The sequence below is a fragment of the Herpailurus yagouaroundi genome, unplaced genomic scaffold, assembly GCF_014898765.1.
Source record: "Herpailurus yagouaroundi ecotype Mexico unplaced genomic scaffold, PumYag 440, whole genome shotgun sequence".
In the NCBI taxonomy this organism is placed as follows: domain Eukaryota; kingdom Metazoa; phylum Chordata; class Mammalia; order Carnivora; family Felidae; genus Herpailurus; species Herpailurus yagouaroundi.
Genome location: NW_024412657.1, coordinates 361,577 through 380,193, shown reverse-complemented (window position 1 = coordinate 380,193; position 18,617 = coordinate 361,577). Strand labels below are relative to the sequence as shown.

Genomic DNA, 18,617 nt, shown 5'->3' with positions numbered 1-18,617 from the left:
CTGCGCTGTGCTCCCCAGGGTGCTGGGGGGTTAGCTGGTGGCCGTGCCGACTGCCAGTGGTGCCATCACAGGCCCACAGATTGGGCGCAAGGAAAGGAGAAATAAATACCAAGTGGCTCTCTAGTAACTGCCACTCACAGGTCGCCTAAATAACTTGTGGGTGGAAAACCATGCAAGTACAGGACGTGTGGGACCAGCGCGGGACCAGGTTCTGGCCAAGCCTGCGGGAAGGGCTGGACGCGCCCGGCCGCCGCCTCCGCGGCCCTCAGCGCAGACCCCGGGTCCCCGCGGCAGGGCCCCTGTGTGATGTGTCTCCCGAGCCCGCAACCAACCTGGCCGCCCTGGTCCCACACGTCCTGTACTTGCATGGTTTTCCACCCACAAGTTATTTAGGCGACCTGTGAGTGGCAGTTACTAGAGAGCCACTTGGTATTTATTTCTCCTTTCCTTGCGCCCAATCTGTGGGCCTGTGATGGCACCACTGGCAGTCAGCACGGCCACCAGCTAACCCCCCAGCACCCTGGGGAGCACAGCGCAGCGAGCGTCCCTGCTTTGCAGAGCAGGGATGGGAGGGTGACGTAAGCCGCTCCAGCTTGCTCGTAGTGGGTGACCGCGCCAGGGTTCAGGCCCAGCAGGTGACCTCGGAGCCCCGCAACCCGCTGTCTGCAGCACTTGGCCTGTCAAGTTGCTGAGGCGAACTCATCCGTCTGTGTCCCCGTGAAGTGTCCCCAGTAGTGGAAAGAGCAACACCCCCCGCCCCTCCCCCCCCCCCCCCCCCCCCCCAGCCCCAGCAGATCCCCCTGACCTAGACTCAGTTCCGCTGCGGCCCCAGGGCTGGCTGCTTTCCCAGAACGGATGCACCTGCTCACATCGGCCCGGGGCTGACCCGGCTCCTCTTTGTCGCTTTCCTGCAGGCCACCGCCTCCCCCAGGGCTCAGCTGCTGGCTTCCAGGCCTAGGTGCCCATGACGCCTATGCTGACCACTGCCCGGACACCACCGCTGCCACAAGCTAGCACCACCGCCCAGGCCCCAATGCCGGTCATGCCCATCCCGCGGCGGGTGCGCTCCTTCCACGGCCCGCACACCACCTGCCTGCACGCAGCCTGCGGGCCGGCGCGCACCTCCCGCCTGGCGCGCACTAAGTACAACAACTTCGACGTCTACATCCGGGCGCGCTGGCTCTACGGCTTCATCCGCTTCCTGCTCTACTTTAGCTGCAGCCTGTTCACGGCCACGCTGTGGGGCGCGCTGGCCGCCCTCTTCTGCCTGCAGTACCTGGGCGTGCGCGTCCTGCTGCGCTTCCAGCTCAAGCTGTCGGTGCTGCTGCTGCTGCTTGGCCGCCGGCGCGTCGACTTCCGCCTCCTGAACGAGCTGCTCATCTACGGGATCCGAGTAACCGTGCTGCTGGTTGGGGGCCTGGGCTGGTGCTTCATGGTCTTCGTGGACATGTGAGGGGCAGCGGCGGGCCTGGCTCTGGGATTTCTCTGGCCCGACCGGTGGCGGTGGGTGCGCCTGTGGCCGTGTTCTCCTCGACGGGGTAGGTCGGGTCCTTGTTCTTCCCGAGCCGCCTCACGGATGGGGGTCGGCCGAGGCGTCCGCCCCGCCGCCAGCACGTGGGGGAGGGGGGCTGAGGCTGCGCGGGGGAGGGGACGCCGGTGCCCCCTCTGCTGCCGGATTTGCTCCCCCCCCCCCCCCCGATCTTCCTGGTGTGCCCGTGTCAGAACAGCGCCCGTGGCCGCCAGCCTGTACTTCCAGCCCCCGCGCTGCCAGGGTGGGCCCCGTTGGCCTCATCTGCCCCGGGGGAGCCTGTGTGTCCCTGCCGCCTGTCCGGCACACAGGCATGGGCCGGGGTGTGCGAGTTCGTCCTGGCCAGCCGCCGGCCCCCTTCCCGCGAACCCCCCGGTCCCTGCCCCAGCCTCAGGGGAGCGTCGGGCTCAGCGTGCTGAGGTCCCACACTGCCACGAGGCCGTTCCCTCTGCCCTGGGCCACCGAATCCGGGCACGGCTCGCACACTCTGCGTCTGCGACCCTGAGAGGCGTAGGGGGTCCTGCGTCCCAGGCCAGGCTTCAGGGTCTTATTGGTTTGCTCAGATGCAGTCTGGTGGGGGTGCGGGCGGCCTTGGCAGCTTCCCTAGATCAGGGGCCGGCCCAGGGCAGTGCCCGTCTTCTTCGGCCGGTTTGTTGACGTCAGGTTGGATGCCACAGCCTCTTCAAGTGTGGATTTCCGAGGAGGCAGCTTAGCTCCCTCCTTGCTGGGGGAGGGGCTCTGGCTTCTCTTCCTCGGAGGGGTGGCTGGAAGGGAACCACACGTGCACAGAGCTGACGTCAGAGGTCTCGAGGAGGTGCAGCACGGCCTGAGCGGGCACCGCAGAAGCACAAGCAAAGCTTCTGTGTAAAAAGCACCTCTTAGAGTTATGCGTGTGCCCCAGGGCCGGGCCTCTGAGCCAGGGACGTTCAGCCCCGTGCTCCTGCCCTGGTGGCCACCAGAGCAGCTGTGGAGTGAAAGGCAGAAATGCACGGGGGGCGGGAGAGAACAAAGGGCTGGTAGTCCAGCGGGGGCCAATGTGTTGCCCGGACCCCTGGCCTTGGCCTTGTCTGTCAGAGGAGGACAGAGTGGCCTGGGGGCTCAGTAGTCACTGTGGGTCTCTTGGCAAGTGAGAAGGCGCTTTGAATAATCGTGCTGGGGCAACAGGCAGAGACCAGGGACAGGACACAGCCCCATACTAGGGAGTGACAGACCCACGTTTCACCCTAGCTTGTCCCCACCCCCACCCCCGGGTGTGGGCAGTGCCCCTTTGGCCCTGCCTGGCCAGGCAGTCCGGTGGCGGCGGTAGGGAGCTGTCGGACGGTTGCGTCCCACTGGAAGAGAGCCCCAAGTCAGGTGGAGAAGGCGAAGGGCGCTCGGCGGTGAACCGTGCTCTGACTTGCAGCTTCCAGATCGCCGACCCGAGGGCCGCCCGAAGGCTTCTGGTTCGCCGTTCTTTTAGTTCCCCGGACGGCAGGCGGGGAGCTGACCTGCGTGCACGCCACTGCTCAGCGCCGCAGAATCTTTTGCACTAAGTCATGCTGTTTCCTCAAAGTTTTGTTTCGTGTTAATTGACTCGGATTCCCCCAGAGCTCCCGTCGGTGGGGTGGGCACGTGTCCACGAAGTCAGGACGGCAGGAGGGGTCCAGCCGTGCGAGGGGGTGGCGCGCTGAACACAAAGATACTCCGCGTCTCGAGTGCCTGTCAAATTCTTTATTGAAATGAGCCACCTGCATTAAACTTATTTTTTTAACATGTTGACAGAGTGATTGTTTGAAGCTCAAAATCTTGTTTTAGTTTTTAAGGATGTAACCAACCGAAAACGTCGCAGATGGTGTCTGTCACGAGTAACACTGGGAGCGTGTTAAAGCAGTCTTCTACGATGCCGGGGAGGAACAGACGTGGTGGGCTTTGGCGGGCCCACCTCGACCTCGGAGTCCTGGGGACGCGGTCAGGATGGCAGGCACAGTGGCAGCGCTGGTGGGGGGCCGTGGCCGGGTCCACGAGGGCCGACTCCCACCAGCAGACGGGCGTGAAGGGTCCTTACAGGGCGAGGGGACGCCCGTGCGGCGAGTGGAAACAGGTCACAGAAGTGAGCACAGCGTGAGTTCCACTTGAGGGGAAGATACAGTGTGTGCGGAGAAAACCCTGGCTGAAAACTAAAGTCGTGGTTCTTGTTTAACCAAAAGCACACGGGGCGCCCGACCGGCCCAGCCCGCAGAGTGTGCGAGTCTCAAATCTCAGGGTGGTGAGTTCAGACCCCACGTTGGGTGTGGAGCCTACTGAAAAAAAAGCGTAAGTGACCAAACACTTGGAAAGATGACAGACGCCTGATCACTTAGCACCCTCAGCTTGTCAGGGTTTCCTGCCTTCTGTGCAGGGACGCCCGTGTCTGACTTCTCCCAGCTCACCGACGAGGGCAGCATCCCTCCCAGCTGCCGTGGCAGCCAGAAAGTGCCACGGAGAAGCCGTTCTCTGCGGCTTCCGGAATCTTGTGGAACGGAGGGTTTTCTCAGAAGAAAACAATCCAAGTCATGCGGGGGGGGTAGCTTTCGATGGCAGAGCTGGTAACATCCCCGAGAGTGGCAGAGGCTGCTCAGGAGGTGGTGTGCACCTGTAGGTGTGGTCCCCGGCACGCCAAGCCTCAGGACGCCGGCCTTCCCGGGGCCTCGCCTGGTTTGAGGCCAGCGGGGGTGCTGTCTTCCCAGGCGCCCGAGGCCTGCGTGGCGGGGGCGCTGCTGCGCCACCGGCCTCGCGGGACGCTGAGGCCTGACCCGGGTGCCGTGGCTCCCAGGTAGCAGACCAAGCAGGCTGTGATGGTGCTCGGTGAGCGCGAGCCCTCGGGGTTTGAGGTGCCGTCCAGTGAGGGGTTTCCCGCCAACTCCCACCCACCTCGGGGCTGAAGTCACCCCTGCCCTCAGCCCCTCTCTTTGAGGACAACATGCAGGGGCCCGGGTGGGTGGACGGCAGGAGTGGGCTGTGAGGTTTCAGTTAAGGAGCTGCCGCTCAGAGTGGTCCGGGCCCCGGGGCACCACGTGAGGCAGTGGCTGGCTCAGCTGGGGAGGGTGACCCGTGAGGGCAGCTTCTGGGGAGAGCAGGCTTCCTGCTGAGATGTCTTCAGAGCAGAGCATCTGCTCATAGTGGGCTCGGCATCTTCGAGAAGAAAGGAACGACCTACAGGCCTGGAGGCTGGCCACGAGGAGGCAGGTGCCGGGGCCAAGTGGAGACGAAGCCTGGCCTGAGCACAGGTCCCAGGGCCATGCCGGTAAATGCCAGGAGCCGGAGCTGGTCTGACCAGACCCCAGAGCCAGTGAGCTGGGAGGGCAGGGGGGGCCCCTGGTGCTCATGCGGGACTCCAGGTGGGAGAAGATGGGCTCAGAGAGCATCTGGAAGGTTCTGCAGGTGGCAGTGCTGCCCCCGGTGATGGGGCAGGTCGGAGGTGGGGGCGAGTAGGCCCTTGATTTGGGAACCTGGCCTGCCCGAGAGCTGGGGGGGGGGGGGGGGGGGGGGGGTCCGCCGGGGGGGGGGGGGGGGGGGGGTGGGGAGCCAGGCAGGAGGATGGTCCAGTTGGCAAGGTCGCAGGGAGGCCAGGGTGAGGACAGAAGCAAAGGGAGGCACAGGGCGGGGGCGGGGCGAGGAGGAACCGGAGAAGCACTTTCCTTGAACAAAGGCGCAGGTGCTGGGTCCCTGCGGGCCAGAGCCAGGTGCCGGGACGCGGGAGGAGAAGCCTCTGGACACTCCTGTGCGCTCAGGCTCGCTGTCCAGTCTGTCCCTTTGCCGAGGGACTCCCAGGGCCTGACTCCTCCGTGGCTGGTGCGAGGGGCTGTCAGAGGGGATGGCGGCCAGGAGGGGCAGTGACTTGGGAGCTTCTGGAAACCAGATGCTTATTTGAGAAAGTCTGGGTGCCGTGCAGACCCCGGGGCAGCCGACCGGGCACCTCGTGCTCTCTCTGCACACTTCTGGCAGCCCCTGAGGAGGTCGCACCTCGAGGGGCAGTCGGTCCCCCGTGTCGTTCCCCATCCCTGCACCCCCCTCCCGGGGCGGGGGGGGGGGCAGCCAGCCGCATGGTGGGAGGAGGACACAGCCCCACCCGGGAGGACGGCTGGGGTGGGCACGGCCCCTCTCTGGAGCGGAGCGTGACCCCCTCCCCCGGGGGCTGCTGCGGAGGACAGGGCGATCTGCTGGGGCTCCCTGCACAGATACGGCTGGTCCCTGACCTTGAGAGGTCCCTGTCGCTTCCAGCCAGCGATTGGGCGAGGGAGCTGGCGCATGGCAGGGCGTTCGGTGCTGATTCAGCCCTTTCTGGGAAGGGAGCGAGCTTTCTTCTCCTTTCTCCCTCTTGGTGCTGTTAGGAAAGGGCCTCTCTGGGCCAGCTCCTCCAGGGTGGCCTTTCCTCCCATCCCCTCGAGGCTGGCCCGCTGCTCTGCACCCTGGAGCCACTTTCCAGAAATCCCAGCCCGGGGCTGCCGCCTCCCTGACAGCTCCCAGAGGCGGGAGCGCCCTGCCTCAGCAGCATCCCTGCCCGGAGGGGACAGGGAGGGCGGGAGGGAGCCGCTGATTCAGCGGCTCCTGGGCTGAACCACTCCCCCCCAAAGATCGGAAGAGAAGAATCGTAAAAAAAACACCAACCCTGCCAGAGGCCCCGTCACACGGGGCCTCTGGCAGGGTTGCTGTGGCGCTCGTTGTGTGGCCGGCTCTGCGCCTGGTGCTGGGGGAGGGCCTGCCGCAGAGGAGGGTGCGCGGTGAGCAGGGCTACCTGGGCCCGGGAAGCGAGCGCGCCCTTGTCCAAGAGAGGGCAGAGCCCCACTCCTGGGCCGGTGCGGCCTCACAGGAGCCCAGGCCAGGCCAGACTTCCTCCAGCCCTGGCCAGTTCGACCAGCTCACCTACCACCCTGACCTGGGGCTGGACGCTTCCCCAGCCCTGGGCGGGGACATGATGCAGTGCTGGCCTGTCCTTGGCTCCGGCCTGGCCAGCTGAGGGGGGCAGCTGGGGCCAGAGCCCGGGGCGGGGGGGGGGGGGGCACGAGCCGGAACCTCCTAGGGTCCAGCATGGGCCTGGTTTGCTCCTAACTGTGCTGGGAAGCCCAGAGTGTCAGGTGGCTGGGGGGGCAGGGCACCGAGGGCAGGCCCCAGGCCAGGAAGGTGCTGGCGCCCTGTGAACGGGGTTGAGCGGAGACGGGCCTTTCCTCAGCATGCCTGTCACCTGTCACGGAGGGGGCCGTGGGCTGGGGGCAGACGCCTGGGGCAGGGTGGGGACCGGTGTGGGCCTGGAGGCCCAGGAGGAGTCTGGAAAGGCAGGAGGGAGGCCACAGGAAGATGGGGTGGGGCGGCTAGGCTAGGTCGCTGGGTGGGGAGGTCTGTGTGTTTGGGCAGGGCAGGGCCTGAGGCACCCCACCGACCTCTGAGTGGCAGTCCTGTCCGTGGGCGAGTGTTCAGACAAAAGCCCACAGGCCCGCCGGCCGATGTGCTGATGTGCACGCCTCACCGGCGCGTGGGCATCAGCATGCTGACCGCCATCCAGTCCCCTTCCTGAGAATATTCATGCCTAGTCCTGGCTGAAATGCCGCGTGAATATTCATGCGGAGATCAATCAGTCCAGGCCGACGGTGATGTCACGGGGAGAAGAGCAGTGAGCAGTCAGGTGGAGGTGCGCCCCCTGTGCGGTGCCGGCGAGGTGCCCCCACCGTGGGGCCGGGTCCAGGTCACCGGGGCACAGGAGGCCGGGCCGGGGCTGCGGGCCCCTTCCTTCCAGGTGGACCCAGAAGAGGCCTCGGGGCCTTTGCACCGGGTGGGAACGGCGACCTGCCTGCCCTCACTGGGGTCAGGAGTCCTCCCCAGGAGTCCCCCGACCCCAGGCACCCGGCCCCCCCCCCCCCGCCGCCCTGCCAACTCAGGTGAGCAGAGGTGGTGTGTTTCCAGGTCTTTGCAGCGGCCCAGCCGCACCCCTGCTCCATTCTCCCACCGCCTGGACCCCCAGAACTCTCCTCCCGCACAGGGCAGGGGCAGGGGCAGCCCTTGGGTGATAGAATGTGAGTTCGTTATTTACAACACGGCCTGACGGCCTGCCTGACGTAAGGGTAACAGGAATTACTTGTGCTCGACTAGCCCCGCCCCCTGTTCGCGGCTCCAGGCTCCCGGATGCGGATGCGGCGCGAGGGTCCCGCCGATGACACAGCCTGGAGTGGGTTCAGCCCGTGCTCAGCACCACGCGTGTGGTGAGCGTGCATTTCAGAGCAGTGCAGCCCCTTCAGCCCGCCGCGTGGCTGGGGTGTGCGTGTGTGTGCGTGCGTGTGCGCTCACACGTGCGCGTGCCCCTGCGTGCAGGCGTGTGTTCTGTTCACCCAGGACCGAGCAGGACGGGGTGGACGGGTCCTGGCCCGGCCCACCGGCACCGGTGTTTCCCCAGGTGCTCTCCGGGGGGGACAGGGGAGCCCCCCATGGCCACTGTCCCCGTGTCCCGGCCTTGAAAACAGGTTGCTGTAGAGAGCTGAAACCCTTCCCGCGTTTGGGTCAGATGGTCCTGAGCTGACCCGCATAAGGGCCTTGTTTCTTGGACGCTGTGCTGTGCCGTGTTCCCTCCCCCCCGGGACCAGCTTTCCCTGCAAGACGGGGGAGAGGAACGCCAGAGCGGCCGGACTCACAGTCCGGAGGGGACAGGGCTGCTGCTGCACGAGGCTCTTCCCAGAGCGGGAGGGCAGCCGGGGCCGAGGCTGCGTCAGGGAGATGAGATGGCCCTGGGACAGGGCAGGAAGGCCCTTCGTGGCGCAGACCTGTTCCAGGTCCTGACCTCAGGGGTAGGTGGCCAGACCCCCGGGGGTGCGGCATGCTGGCACAGCTGCGGGATGGACGAGCAGGGGTGAAGGGCTGTCCTATCTCAGGGCATCCCCGCGGCCGTAACCCAACACCACCGACGGCCCCACGACCCTGGCTCTGGAGGCTGCGAGGCCAGGGTCCTGCACCGGCAGACTTCTCGCTGTGTCCTCCCGCGGCGGCGGGAGCCGCGAGGGAGCTCTGGAGTCCCTCCCCTGAGGCTCCACCCCGCGACCCCCTCCGCTCCCCAAGGCCCCGCGTCCTAACACCTTCACCTCGGGGTGGACCCTGAGGACGGCATGTTCTCGTGCCCGTAGGCCCTTGACGCTTTCTGCACGACCGTGTCCAGGGTCACTCCGTGCTCTGCGAGTTCGGTGTCCTCGGCGGAGCGTCTCCCTCCAGATGCGTCCGTGGGGATGGGCGGCTGCCTTTTGCCGAGCTCTCCTGGGCAGGTAGCCGCCGCCTCGGACCCGGCCCCCGGCGCCCTCGCACGGGTCTTCCCTGGGCGTCCCCGGCTGCGCCTCCGAGGCCCGCTTCCGGGCAGTGTGTGCCCGGCCCTCGCCTGTGTCCTGCAGGCGGCACAGAGTGTCCCCCAGCTGCTGCGCCCGCCCTGGCGTGACCGGGCCAGGCTCCGCCGTCCCTCCTGGGAGGAGGGGAGTCCGCGAAGCCACCCCGCGCCTCAGCCTTCTCGAGAGCAGGAAGCCACAGCTGCTGTGCAGCTGCACAAAGCGGTGGAAATTTAGGACAAAAGAGGAAGGAGATGGGAGCATCCGATTTAAACTGAGGGGAGGCGCGCAGAAGCCGAAACGGTGCTGCCCTAATTCACGTGCGCGGAGAGCCACCAAGTCCGCCGCCGCTGACGCGGAACCAAAATACTCACCCAGTTTCCTTCTGTGTAAGGGATCCAAACTCGCCTCCGAGGACTCGCAGATGTCCCCGGGCCCCGTGGGGCGCGGCCTCAGATGGCCCCGGTGCACAGCAGTCCCCCTCTGGCCGCAGGGTCCCGGGGTGCTGGTCCGGCTGCAGAAGGGGGTCCGGCGGAAGCAGAGGCTGGGGGAGCTGGGGGGGACAGGCGAGCTCAGCAGTCTCCAGCTGCCGCCTGAGGACCCACTCTCAGCGGAGCCGCGGGGCCCAGGGTTGGCGAGCAAGCCGGCGAGTGGAGGGGGCGAGCCCCAGCCCCAGCGCCGAGCTGCCGGGCCGCCCCCCCCCCTCCAGCCTGGAGCGGGGTCTGTGTGCCGACACCAACTAAGCCAGTGCCGGCAGAGGAAAAGCCCGTCTCTGCCAGGGTGGCCGCGGTGCAGGCTGACAAGCCGTGACCCCTCAGGGAAGTTTAGGAACGTCTGGTTCTTACTGTGCCTCAGTCACACGCTCCAACCGACCAGAACGAGTCTGCTCTGCCTGGGTTTGGGAGAGGTGGCTTCTACGATCCAGAGGATTCAACCCAGCTGTCTGTCCAGGCCTTTGGCGGAATGCCCAGGGGAAACCCCCTCCCCTGCGCAGCTTTGGAGGGGAGTCAAGGAGAGGGTCTGCCCCTGCTCACACACCTGTCTGGAGCCAGGCGCCCCCAGCCCAGGATGCCCTGGCTGGGGCCGGGTGTGGAGCGTGGGGGGCGGGGAGGGGGCAGGTTCCACCACCAGCGGGGGCCGGGACCCCACACCCTCAAGCACCTTCGCCCTTCTGTTCACTGGGGAGACACTCTCGACCTGGCTCCTGCCTCCCCTGATGTGTCGTTCTCTCTCTCTCAAATAAATAAACTTAAAAAACAAGGAGGTACCTGGACCCAGTGGCCACAGGGCTGTGGCAGTTCCCCGGTGGGGCAGGGGTTCCAGCAGCCATGGGGACGTGTCACCAGCACGTAGGCCAGGCCTGAGCTAAGGCCACACCTGGTGACTGGAAGGCCCACCCTGGCCCTTCCCCCAGGCTGACCGCCTCATGTGGGCAGCCCGAATCTGAACCACCAGGGCCTCGCCCAGAATTCTCCAGGATGGGGCGCCTGGGTGGCTCAGTTGGTTAAGCATCTGACTTTTGATTCACTCACTCTCTCTCTCAAAATTAAGAAACATTGAAAAAAAAGAAGAATTTTCCAGGACAAAAGACAGATGACGAGGATGGTGGGCACGGCCAGCAGGGACCAGGGCCCTGGTGTCCACCGGGCAGGGCTGGATTCAGTCTCCCCTGCAGCCCCAGTCACCACCCAGAGCAGACAGTCGGGTCCTCGAGGGGCAGGGCTGCCCCCCCCCCCCCACCGTCTGTCACTTTTGGCTTTTTTCCCTGGGGAAGCCCAGACCGTGGCCATCTGAGGGGACCCCACAGACCACAGGGCAATTCTGGGACACGTGACTGCATGGCCACACGCAGGCAGGGACGAGGGACAGCACACATCCCTTTCCCCCCGGGGGGGGGGGGGGGCGAGGTTGTGAGCAGGAGGACCCTGCCTGGGACAGCCACATGGAGTGACTGCAGGGGCTCGCTCCATGGGCCCTCCTACCAGCTCCTCCCGGTCGATGACCAGCTGTGGGTCATGGGCTCCCCCTGCCCTCCAGAGCCCTGGAGAGTCTAGGTGAGGCGTGTCACCTGGGTCAGGGCTTGGCGCACAGAGGCCCGGGGCCTCCTCTGTGCTGCCCGTCTGAGCAGAGAGCAGGCCCAAGACCCCTTGCCGGGGAACTCGGACGTCTTGCAAGCCAGTATGGCAGTGGAGGGAAAGGAGGACCCCGCCATGCTCCGTACCACCCCCAGGGGCCCGTCTGGGGGTAGGCCATGCCTGCGGTGGGCCCAGGAGCAGGGCCCCTCGAGGCCACTCTGCTCCCAGCCTTGGGGCTCAGTGGGAAGCCCCAAGGTGGGGGATGGCGCGCAGCCCACGCTGAGGATTTAGGTGAAGGCACGGAGAGGAGTCACCGCATCAGAGGAGTTAAACCTCACGATCCATACAGACAAGGTGAAGCGGCCCTTGGAGAGGCAGCGGGGCATGGAGAGGAGGGTCCAGCGGGTCGGAGGGCAAGAGAGCAGAGCGGATGTGTCCCCTCCTAACCCCAAGGGGAGGGCTCTGCTGGTGGGCACACCCGGGCCCACTGCGCTGGCCTCACCACCTCTGGCTGAATGGCTTTAGTCTTTCTGTGCCTCCAGACCAGCAAGCGCCCGGCTTTCCTCACAGGACCAGACCCAGATTTGAATCTGAGGGGCCCAGCTGCCCTCTAGCTGCCTGACAGTGGGTGAAAGCTCCTGGCGAAAGAGCCTGCACGTGCAGACCCCAGGTCCAGCGGTCCTGCCTGGGGACTGTGCTCCCTGGAGTCTGGGGTCTGAGCCATCACGTCCCCCCATCCATCCCCGAGGGCTCTGGGTCCACAGCTGGCAGCCCGCAGGGCCTGTGGGTCTCAGGCAGGGGCCCACGGGGGTGGAGGGCAGGCCAGGCAGGGCCCGACGGCGCTCCCCACGGATCCCGGTGTGGACCAGCGCACCTCAGATCCTAATGTGCACACTGGTCATGTGGGGGGGGGGGGCCAGCGCAACGCAGATTGTGGTTCAGCAGGACGGGGGCCCAGGAGGAGGTGTAGCAAGTGGGGGAGGACCAAGCTGGCAGCGTGGCTCGGGGAGCCACTAGGTCTTTGGTGGAGGGCAGTTCGACCGCGTGGCCAGACGCTCACAGACCACTGGCTTTGGGGCAGCGGTGAGCACAGGTGATGGCAGAGACCCTGCATCCCCGCGCACTGGTCCCTGGCCACATCTGGTCTGACTCCCGGGGCCTCTGACTCCAGCGGGAACTATCCAGGGGCTCACGCAGCCCACACGGGAGGCCACATTCCCCCAAACTGCCCCCCAGCAGGCCTCCCGCCCTGCTCCCTCCCCCTGGTTCCATCTCCTGGGGTCCTCACCAGCTCAGCCCTCCCTGGACTCCGGGGGAGTCCCCAGTGGGTCTCGTAGAACCCAGCGGTCAGGGCCCCCCTCCCCCTCCCCCTCCCCCACCGCGCCCTGTCTCCAGCAGCGTGACCCTTTAGGTATTTCCCGTAAGCGGAATCTGAACACCGTTCTGCTGTAAGAAAGACGACATCCGGCGGTCCCATCGAAGGACACGGGTTGTTTCCACCCCTTGGCCGCTGCGAAGGGTGCCGCGAACGTGGGGGTGCAGACGGCGCTCCGAGCCCCTGCCTGCAATGTTGGTTCGTACCCACAAGGGGACCCGCTGGACCGTGCGCAATTCTACCTTTGATCCCGGAGACCCGCGCACCTTTCCCGGCCGAACGCATTCAGTCCGTGCGGGCAGAGCTGGAGGTGAGTCTGTGGCCGCCCCGGCTGGTTTCTGGCTCCTGCTCTGCTGTCCTACCGCGTGAAGGACCTCACTGTGCGCACAGCACTTTCTAGCTTCGTTTTTAACTGACCGTCCCCCTGGCTCGGACAGAAGCCCCAGGACTGCGGCCCTGGCCCACCTTGCTCCCCAGCACATCCGTGGCCGAGCACCAGGCCTGGCACACAGCTGTGCTCAAGGATGACCTGGTCTTCCTGCTCTGGGGGCAGGCGAGCCAGCCTGTTCGCCCCCTGCCCCCCCCCCCCCTTGGCGAGGGGCCTGGCCCGCAACCCTCCCGGGCTGCCGGAGCTCAGCAACTGTGTCTCTTCACCCTGGGTAGGGGCCCGATTAGCCCACGTGCTATAGCCATACCTATGGCTGCCTTGAGGGGGCCCAACCCTGCGAGAGCCACCTGGCGGGTCGGGATGGCTTCCCTGAGCACCTGAGGAGACCACCTAAGGGACGAACCGATCAGAGTTCACTTGCCAACACAGAGTGGAGGTATCCCAGGCAGGGAAATTTCAGGTGCAAAGGCCCTGTGACAGTGGGCACAGGGGCAATCAGCCAGCACAGGCCACGCTGGGCTCCTGAGCACAGCAAGGACACCCCAGAAGAGGTGCCAGTGACCACATGTGCCCTTGCGTGCAAGGCCCACGTAAGTGCCTTGCAGCCCAGTTCATCCCCAAGGGGGAGTGGAGGGACCCCCGGGGTGGAGGGTCTGTTGTCTCCTGGGGGTTCCCGCCGATCCTCCAGGGTAACCGTGGTAAGGACAGAAACGGCAGAGGGACCAGGAAGGTTTGTGAGAGGCCAAGCTGGCAGACCTCCAGGTAAGTTTGGCTGCCGGCCTTCCTAGGAGGGTCTGGGGGAGGGGCAAGGCCCCTGAGACTCCCAACCTGCTGGCACCTTCCATTGTCCCCTCCTCCGGCAGGAATGCACAGAATGCTGCCCTGGGGGCAGGCCCTCAGCTCCCCATCCGCCCCCAATCTCCAGGAGCTGGGCCAGGAACCAAAGCGAGGTGGTTTCCGGAGGAGGGGCGTGGGCTGTGTTTAAGGTTGGCCACTGCCCTCCAGATGTCCTGTGTTGGGCTTTGGCAGGAAGGGCGGCCTGGGTCCGTGGGGTCCCTGCCTGGTGTCCTATGCCCTATCGCCCAGGATGGCCACGAGCTGTGGGCAGCTCTTGCCCCCCCCCCCCCACCCCTTCCCGTGGATCCCGGCTCCCCTCAAAGGCTCCGCAGCGCCACCCTGGGGTCCTGGGCAGGCTTCCTGGAGGGTGTGGGCTACAGGATCAGGTTGGAGTGTTTAATGTTAAAAGGGGTGGTGGCCTCCATCTGAATCCCAAACTGGGGACGGGGGGGAGGGGCGGGCAAACACCCACCTGCTAAAACTGGAGGCCTGGCTGCAGATGTGGGGGTAGGGGTCTGCGGCGTGGCCGGCCTCTGCCCCCGCCGCGCTCCCGGACCCCGGGGTGAGACTGGGGGCCCCACTCAACCCCCGGCCGGGGGGGGGGGGGGGGGGGGGGGGGGGGGGGGGGGCCCCCCCCTGCACCGCCCAGTCGGCAGGGAGCAGGATCCCGACAAAGGGATGCTTTGTGGGCTGCTGGCGTGTGGCCGCAGACCAGGCGGCCGGGGCCTCTCCCGGATCTTCCGTCGGGTGGGGTGGAATCGGAGCCTCACCACTTTGCTGGCAGCTACCCGGGGTCAGGCCTAGGGTCTTCCCTGACTCTGCCATGCTGGGACTGCCGGGCGCTCACGGGAAAGCCCTCCCCGTGGCGGTGGTGGCTGGGGAAGAGCCCACCTGGGGCAGCTTCTGAGGCAGGGTTAGGGACCTGCGGTCAGTCGGCTCCTTTGGGCCCCAGTAAACTCCTCTTCGGACGCTAAAAGAGGCTTCCTCGCGAGAGGATGCAAATGCCACGGCAGCAAAGGGCTTTTCGACGTCGTTGCTTCTGTACCAACAGGCAGGAGTGGGGGGCGGACACCCTCCCCCCGCGGTCCCTGCACAGCCCGGCCCGGGGCCCCCCCCCCCCCCCCCGCTCTCGCCGAGAGGACAGGCCCCTGCGCACATCAGGGGGGAAATGCCGCTCTCCATCGCTTATGGGGGCTGTTCGCTGGCCGGCTGTCCTGGCCTGGGCTCTGACCCTGAGGTCCCCTGCCTGGTGCTTCCCTTCCTGCTGACTGGGTACTCCTGACACTCCAGGGGCAGGAAGGAGGCACCCAAACTCAGGCAGGTGGGCAGGGGCCCCGGCCCCTCATCAACGGGGGCACAGCACCCCTCAGGCTCCCACATTCTGCAAATAGGTACTGTCACCTGACCTGTGCCGGGCATCCCACTGGGCCAGGGCCAGGGTGGTGGGCAAGACGGGGAGCCTGTACCCGTGCGGGCAGGGGAGAAGGGGGTGTGCATGTCAGGAGTGGATTAGCATTAGCACCAGGGTTGGGTCGGGGGGAGCCGGCTGGCAGTGGCCCATCTGGCTCTTTTATATGGGAGGGTCGGGAAGGCCCAGGCTCCATGTATGACTGGCAGAGACCCAAAGGAAGTAAGTGATCTCAGAGACAAGGGGGTGGTGGGGGGCCGTGCTGGAGAAGGCGCACAGGTACTGGGAACAGCAGGTGCAAAGTCCCTGGGGCAGAAGGAGGCCAGCAGTTGGAGGGCCCATGCAGAAACCGGTGTGGCTGATGCTGGAGGGCACGGGGACCAGGTAGGGGTGAGTGTGGGGTGGGGACCCAGGTCGTGGCCATCGCAAAGACTTGGGCTCAAGTTCTGTGCGGGAAGGAGACTGGGGGACCTGAGCAGAGGGGTGATGTGATCTAACACGTTCCGAACCATCTCTGTGCTGCTGTGCCGTGACAGACCCGGGCAGGGGCACTGGGAGGTAGGGAGACAGGGAGCCCAGCTTCAAGGCCGCTGCAGTAACTTGGGGAGAAGGGGGTCGGACCAGGAGGGCAGCGGGGAGCGCGTGGGTTCGAGAGAGGTGACGAGGAGGGGTCCGAGGTGGTTGGGCCTGAGCCGCCCAAAGGCTGAGCTGACGTTCCCCGAAGCAGGGGAGGCAGGGGCGGTTCTGGGGCTCGGGGAGCCGCTCTGTGTGGCCACGTCTCCGTGACACGGCCCTCAGCCACCCAGGCGGGCAAGAGTCGAGGAGGCGGCTGGCGGAGCAAGGCGTGAGTTCGGGTGTGCTTGCTGGGCCTCAATCCTTGTTGGAGACGAGCCTCGGATGGAGGAGGTCGGCGTCCTCCAGACCTGGTGGCGCAGTGCGCACAGACCTGACGGCTGCATTCGGTCCTGAAACCCCTCGGTTCAGAGGCCCAGGGAGAAAACCGTGCAGGATGCAGAGTTTGGGGGTGTGTGTGGCCAGGGGAGCCCAGGGAGGAGAAGGGTGCTCCCGCAGCCCTCCTCGATGGAGCACCAGCTCCGGGAAGTCATTTCCCCGGCAGGTGTTCGCAGGGCACGCAGCCACCTGCAGGACGTCCCCCTTTGGTGGGGCGCCAAAGCCTACTGCGTGGGGGAGGGGGAGGCAGACAGGTGGCCGGCACTGGTTCCCCGCCCTGCTCCTCATACTCCACCTGGGTGGTTCGTCAGTGTGCAGACCTCTCTCTGGTGACTTCCCTCTTCCCCCACAGCCCGATGCTCTCCGCCCCGGCGGCAGGACCACACGCCAGGCCGGGCCTTCCTGAGTGGAGAAAACCCTTGCTGGCATCTCAGAGGGGCTGCGGTGCTAATCAGGTCCTGCAAGAGGGGCCTGTGGCCACCGGGCCGGCGTATCAGCCAGCAGCAAGCTGGCGGCTCACAACGTCTGACTCACAATGGTCAAACGGAGGCAGGAGGTGCTCAGGCCCCCGCCCTGGCTGGGCTCAAGTGCTCCCCGCCTGCTGGGAGCCCTGGCTGAGCGAGCCCCAAGCTGGCTGCACTTTCTTGCTGAGCGGCGCTATTCTCGTTAGCAGAACAGGGGTAGAAACAGCTAACCTCACCGGACCGTCGAAGCATAGTTAGCCCGCACGGACACGCACAGAGCACAAACAGACCACAAACAGGACACGCACAGTGCACGCACAGAGCACGCACGGACACGCACAGAGCACTGCGGAACACGCACAGAGCACGCACGGACACGCACAGAGCACGCACAGGCCACGCACAGAGCACGCGCGGAACACGCGGTGCAGGCCTGGAGGCCAGCGGGCCGTCAGCATCTGCATTTAAATGTGATTGTGCAGTGTACTCACACCCAGTTGCACAGAGACTGCAGCAAATCCTGTTACCTTCGGGGAACAGGTTTTTGGTCATCTGTTGTCTTTTAAAAACTTTACAATGTTTTCCGAATGTCGTCCATTTAAGAAGAAAGACTTTGAGATTTAGAAAACAGAGTGATGGAAGCAATCAGATCGTGCAAATGTGGGAACCAGCTCCCCACGGGCAGGAGAGTGCAGACAGACGCCTCCCATGCCCTGTCTAGGGAGGCCGGCACACCTCTAGACCCTCTGTGGGTCCTTATCCACGCAGGGACCCCGGTGCTGGCCATGAGGATCTCAGGAACTCATGGATGGCTTCTCGTGCCCTCGCCCTGGGCTGGAAGTGCTCAGACGCTAGTCTGTCCCTGCTCACGCGTGTCCTCTGTAGAAGCCCAGATTTCCCAGGGCCGGAGGGTGTCTGCACAGCCAAGATCCTCAGTAGCACGTAGGAGCCGGTGGATCCTGAGGCCCGGAGCCTCTGCCCCACACCACCCTGCGGGCACCTGTGCTGGCAGGGCACCTCCCGGACCACGTGAGCACAGGCCAAACCGCAAGTCTGTGCCTCTGGTGGGTAGAGGCCCCTTGGACACGCCAGACTGCCCCTTGGGCTTGGAAACTGCAGTAGGCTGGACTGGTCTGGGGGTGAGGGGATTGGGGCCCTGTTTAGGTCCGAGTGGGGTTCTGGGGGCGTCCCAGAGAGTCCTTGAGAGTTCACACCCATCCTCCCAGAGGGCAAGGCAGGAGAGAGCTGGTGGGAGGCTGTTTTCTGTGCAGTCTCAAGTTGGAGTTGGGGGGGCGGGAGGGGTCAGTGTACGATCAAGGTGAGGGACCCGGCTTGTGCTTGGGGATGGAAGTTCTTGGACGGGCTTCTGACCATTGTCCTAGGAATGACCTTGGCTAACTGTCTTGCAGGGCTTTAGCCCTAGCCTCTTACCCCCAAGGGGTCCAGAACATTCTCTGGGAGGGTGGGTGGGCATCTTGTTCTTCACATTAACCCCTTCCTCCTGGTGACCCCACGCTCCAGATCACTGTTTTGGTACCACCCGCATTTTCCCATGAGGACCCTTGTGGGAGGGAGGGAGCCAGGCTGTCTCTGGCCTGTCCTGACTGAAGACTCCAGATTGAAAAGGGGGCCTTTGTGGGGTGCTGCGGGTGCGGGTGCGTGGCCTGTTTGACTTAAAGGCGCACCTGTGTCTACAGGAGTGTGGCCTCGGGCAAACCCGGAGCCCGGGCTGGCGAGGGGAGGGGAGGGGAGGGGAGGGGAGGGCGGGGTGGGGGGAGAGGAGGGGGGGAGGGGCGGCCGGTGGGAATGAATGACAATAATGCGCCAGCGCGCCCGGATCCAGCCGGGCCTGAAAGCCGCCCCGGCCGAGTTCCCGGGGCCTAGCGAGAGGCCCCGGGGCCCGACGCCAGGTTCGCCCATCGCCCAAAGGCGCTCCCGCATCCCCGCTTTGCGCGCACGCCCTCCCGCCGGCGGCCCCGCTTGGCGCCGCCTTGCGGAGGCTGCTCGGTGCTAGCTCGGGCGCCGCGGGGAGGGGGCGCTCCAGGGCCCGGGGCTCCCGGTCTCCGCGGGTCCGTGCGAGGCCTGGAGGGCGGGGGGGGGGCGGGGGCGGGGGGGGGGGGGGGGGGGGGGGCCGGGCCCGGCCCAGCGTCCCGCGCAGGGCCGGACGCGCGAAGCCGGGGAAGGCGGCGCGGAGGGGCCGAGGAGTGCGGCCCCCGCCCCGGGACAACTCCCACCCCGCGCCCGGCGCCCCCTCCCCCCGCCGGCACCTCCCCCCGCC

The 18,617-nt window shown here is 66.1% G+C and overlaps 2 protein-coding genes and 1 long non-coding RNA gene across 5 annotated transcripts in view; 2 read left to right on the top strand and 1 right to left on the bottom strand.

Moving 5' to 3' along the window:
• The first annotated feature begins 202 nt into the window (after positions 1–202).
• On the top strand, positions 203–3,284 carry TMEM250 (transmembrane protein 250). The gene is made up of 2 exons (XM_040464416.1): positions 203–400; positions 915–3,284. The coding sequence occupies exon 2, from the start codon at positions 965–967 to the stop codon at positions 1,451–1,453; it is 489 nt and encodes a 162-aa protein (XP_040320350.1). The 5' UTR covers positions 203–400; positions 915–964; the 3' UTR covers positions 1,454–3,284.
• Positions 3,285–3,998: 714 nt separating this feature from the next.
• Positions 3,999–18,617, top strand: part of LOC121022871 (uncharacterized) — a 23,339-nt gene continuing 8,720 nt past the window's right edge. Inside the window, exons 1-2 of the long non-coding RNA XR_005787138.1 lie at positions 3,999–4,133; positions 6,881–6,886. This is a non-coding gene — a long non-coding RNA (uncharacterized LOC121022871). The remainder of the gene's footprint in view (positions 4,134–6,880; positions 6,887–18,617) is intronic.
• Positions 4,122–9,060, bottom strand: LOC121022869 (formin-like protein 5). Of its 3 annotated transcripts, XM_040464415.1 has the most exons (4): positions 8,611–9,060; positions 6,925–8,360; positions 5,743–5,870; positions 4,122–5,394 (listed from the first exon to the last, which is right to left on the bottom strand). In XM_040464415.1, the coding sequence occupies exons 3-4, from the start codon at positions 5,794–5,796 to the stop codon at positions 4,513–4,515; spliced, it is 936 nt and encodes a 311-aa protein (XP_040320349.1). In that variant the 5' UTR covers positions 5,797–5,870; positions 6,925–8,360; positions 8,611–9,060; the 3' UTR covers positions 4,122–4,512. The 3 variants fall into 3 exon arrangements, with proteins under 3 accessions (XP_040320349.1, XP_040320348.1, XP_040320347.1); XM_040464414.1 differs by having other exon boundaries at positions 6,925–9,060; XM_040464413.1 differs by lacking the exons at positions 6,925–8,360; positions 8,611–9,060 and having other exon boundaries at positions 5,743–6,093.

Bases quoted from the DNA above. Each gene is read 5' to 3' on its own strand.
- TMEM250 (XM_040464416.1), top strand. From the start codon at position 965: ATGACGCCTATGCTGACCACTGCCCGGACACCACCGCTGCCACAAGCT.
- LOC121022869 (XM_040464414.1), bottom strand. From the start codon at position 5,796: ATGCGCCAGCTCCCTCGCCCAATCGCTGGCTGGAAGCGACAGGGACCT. The intron at 5,395-5,742 runs GTCAGGGACCAG...TCTGGTTTCCAG, and splicing joins AGCGACAGGGACCTCTCAAG to AAGCTCCCAAGTCACTGCCC.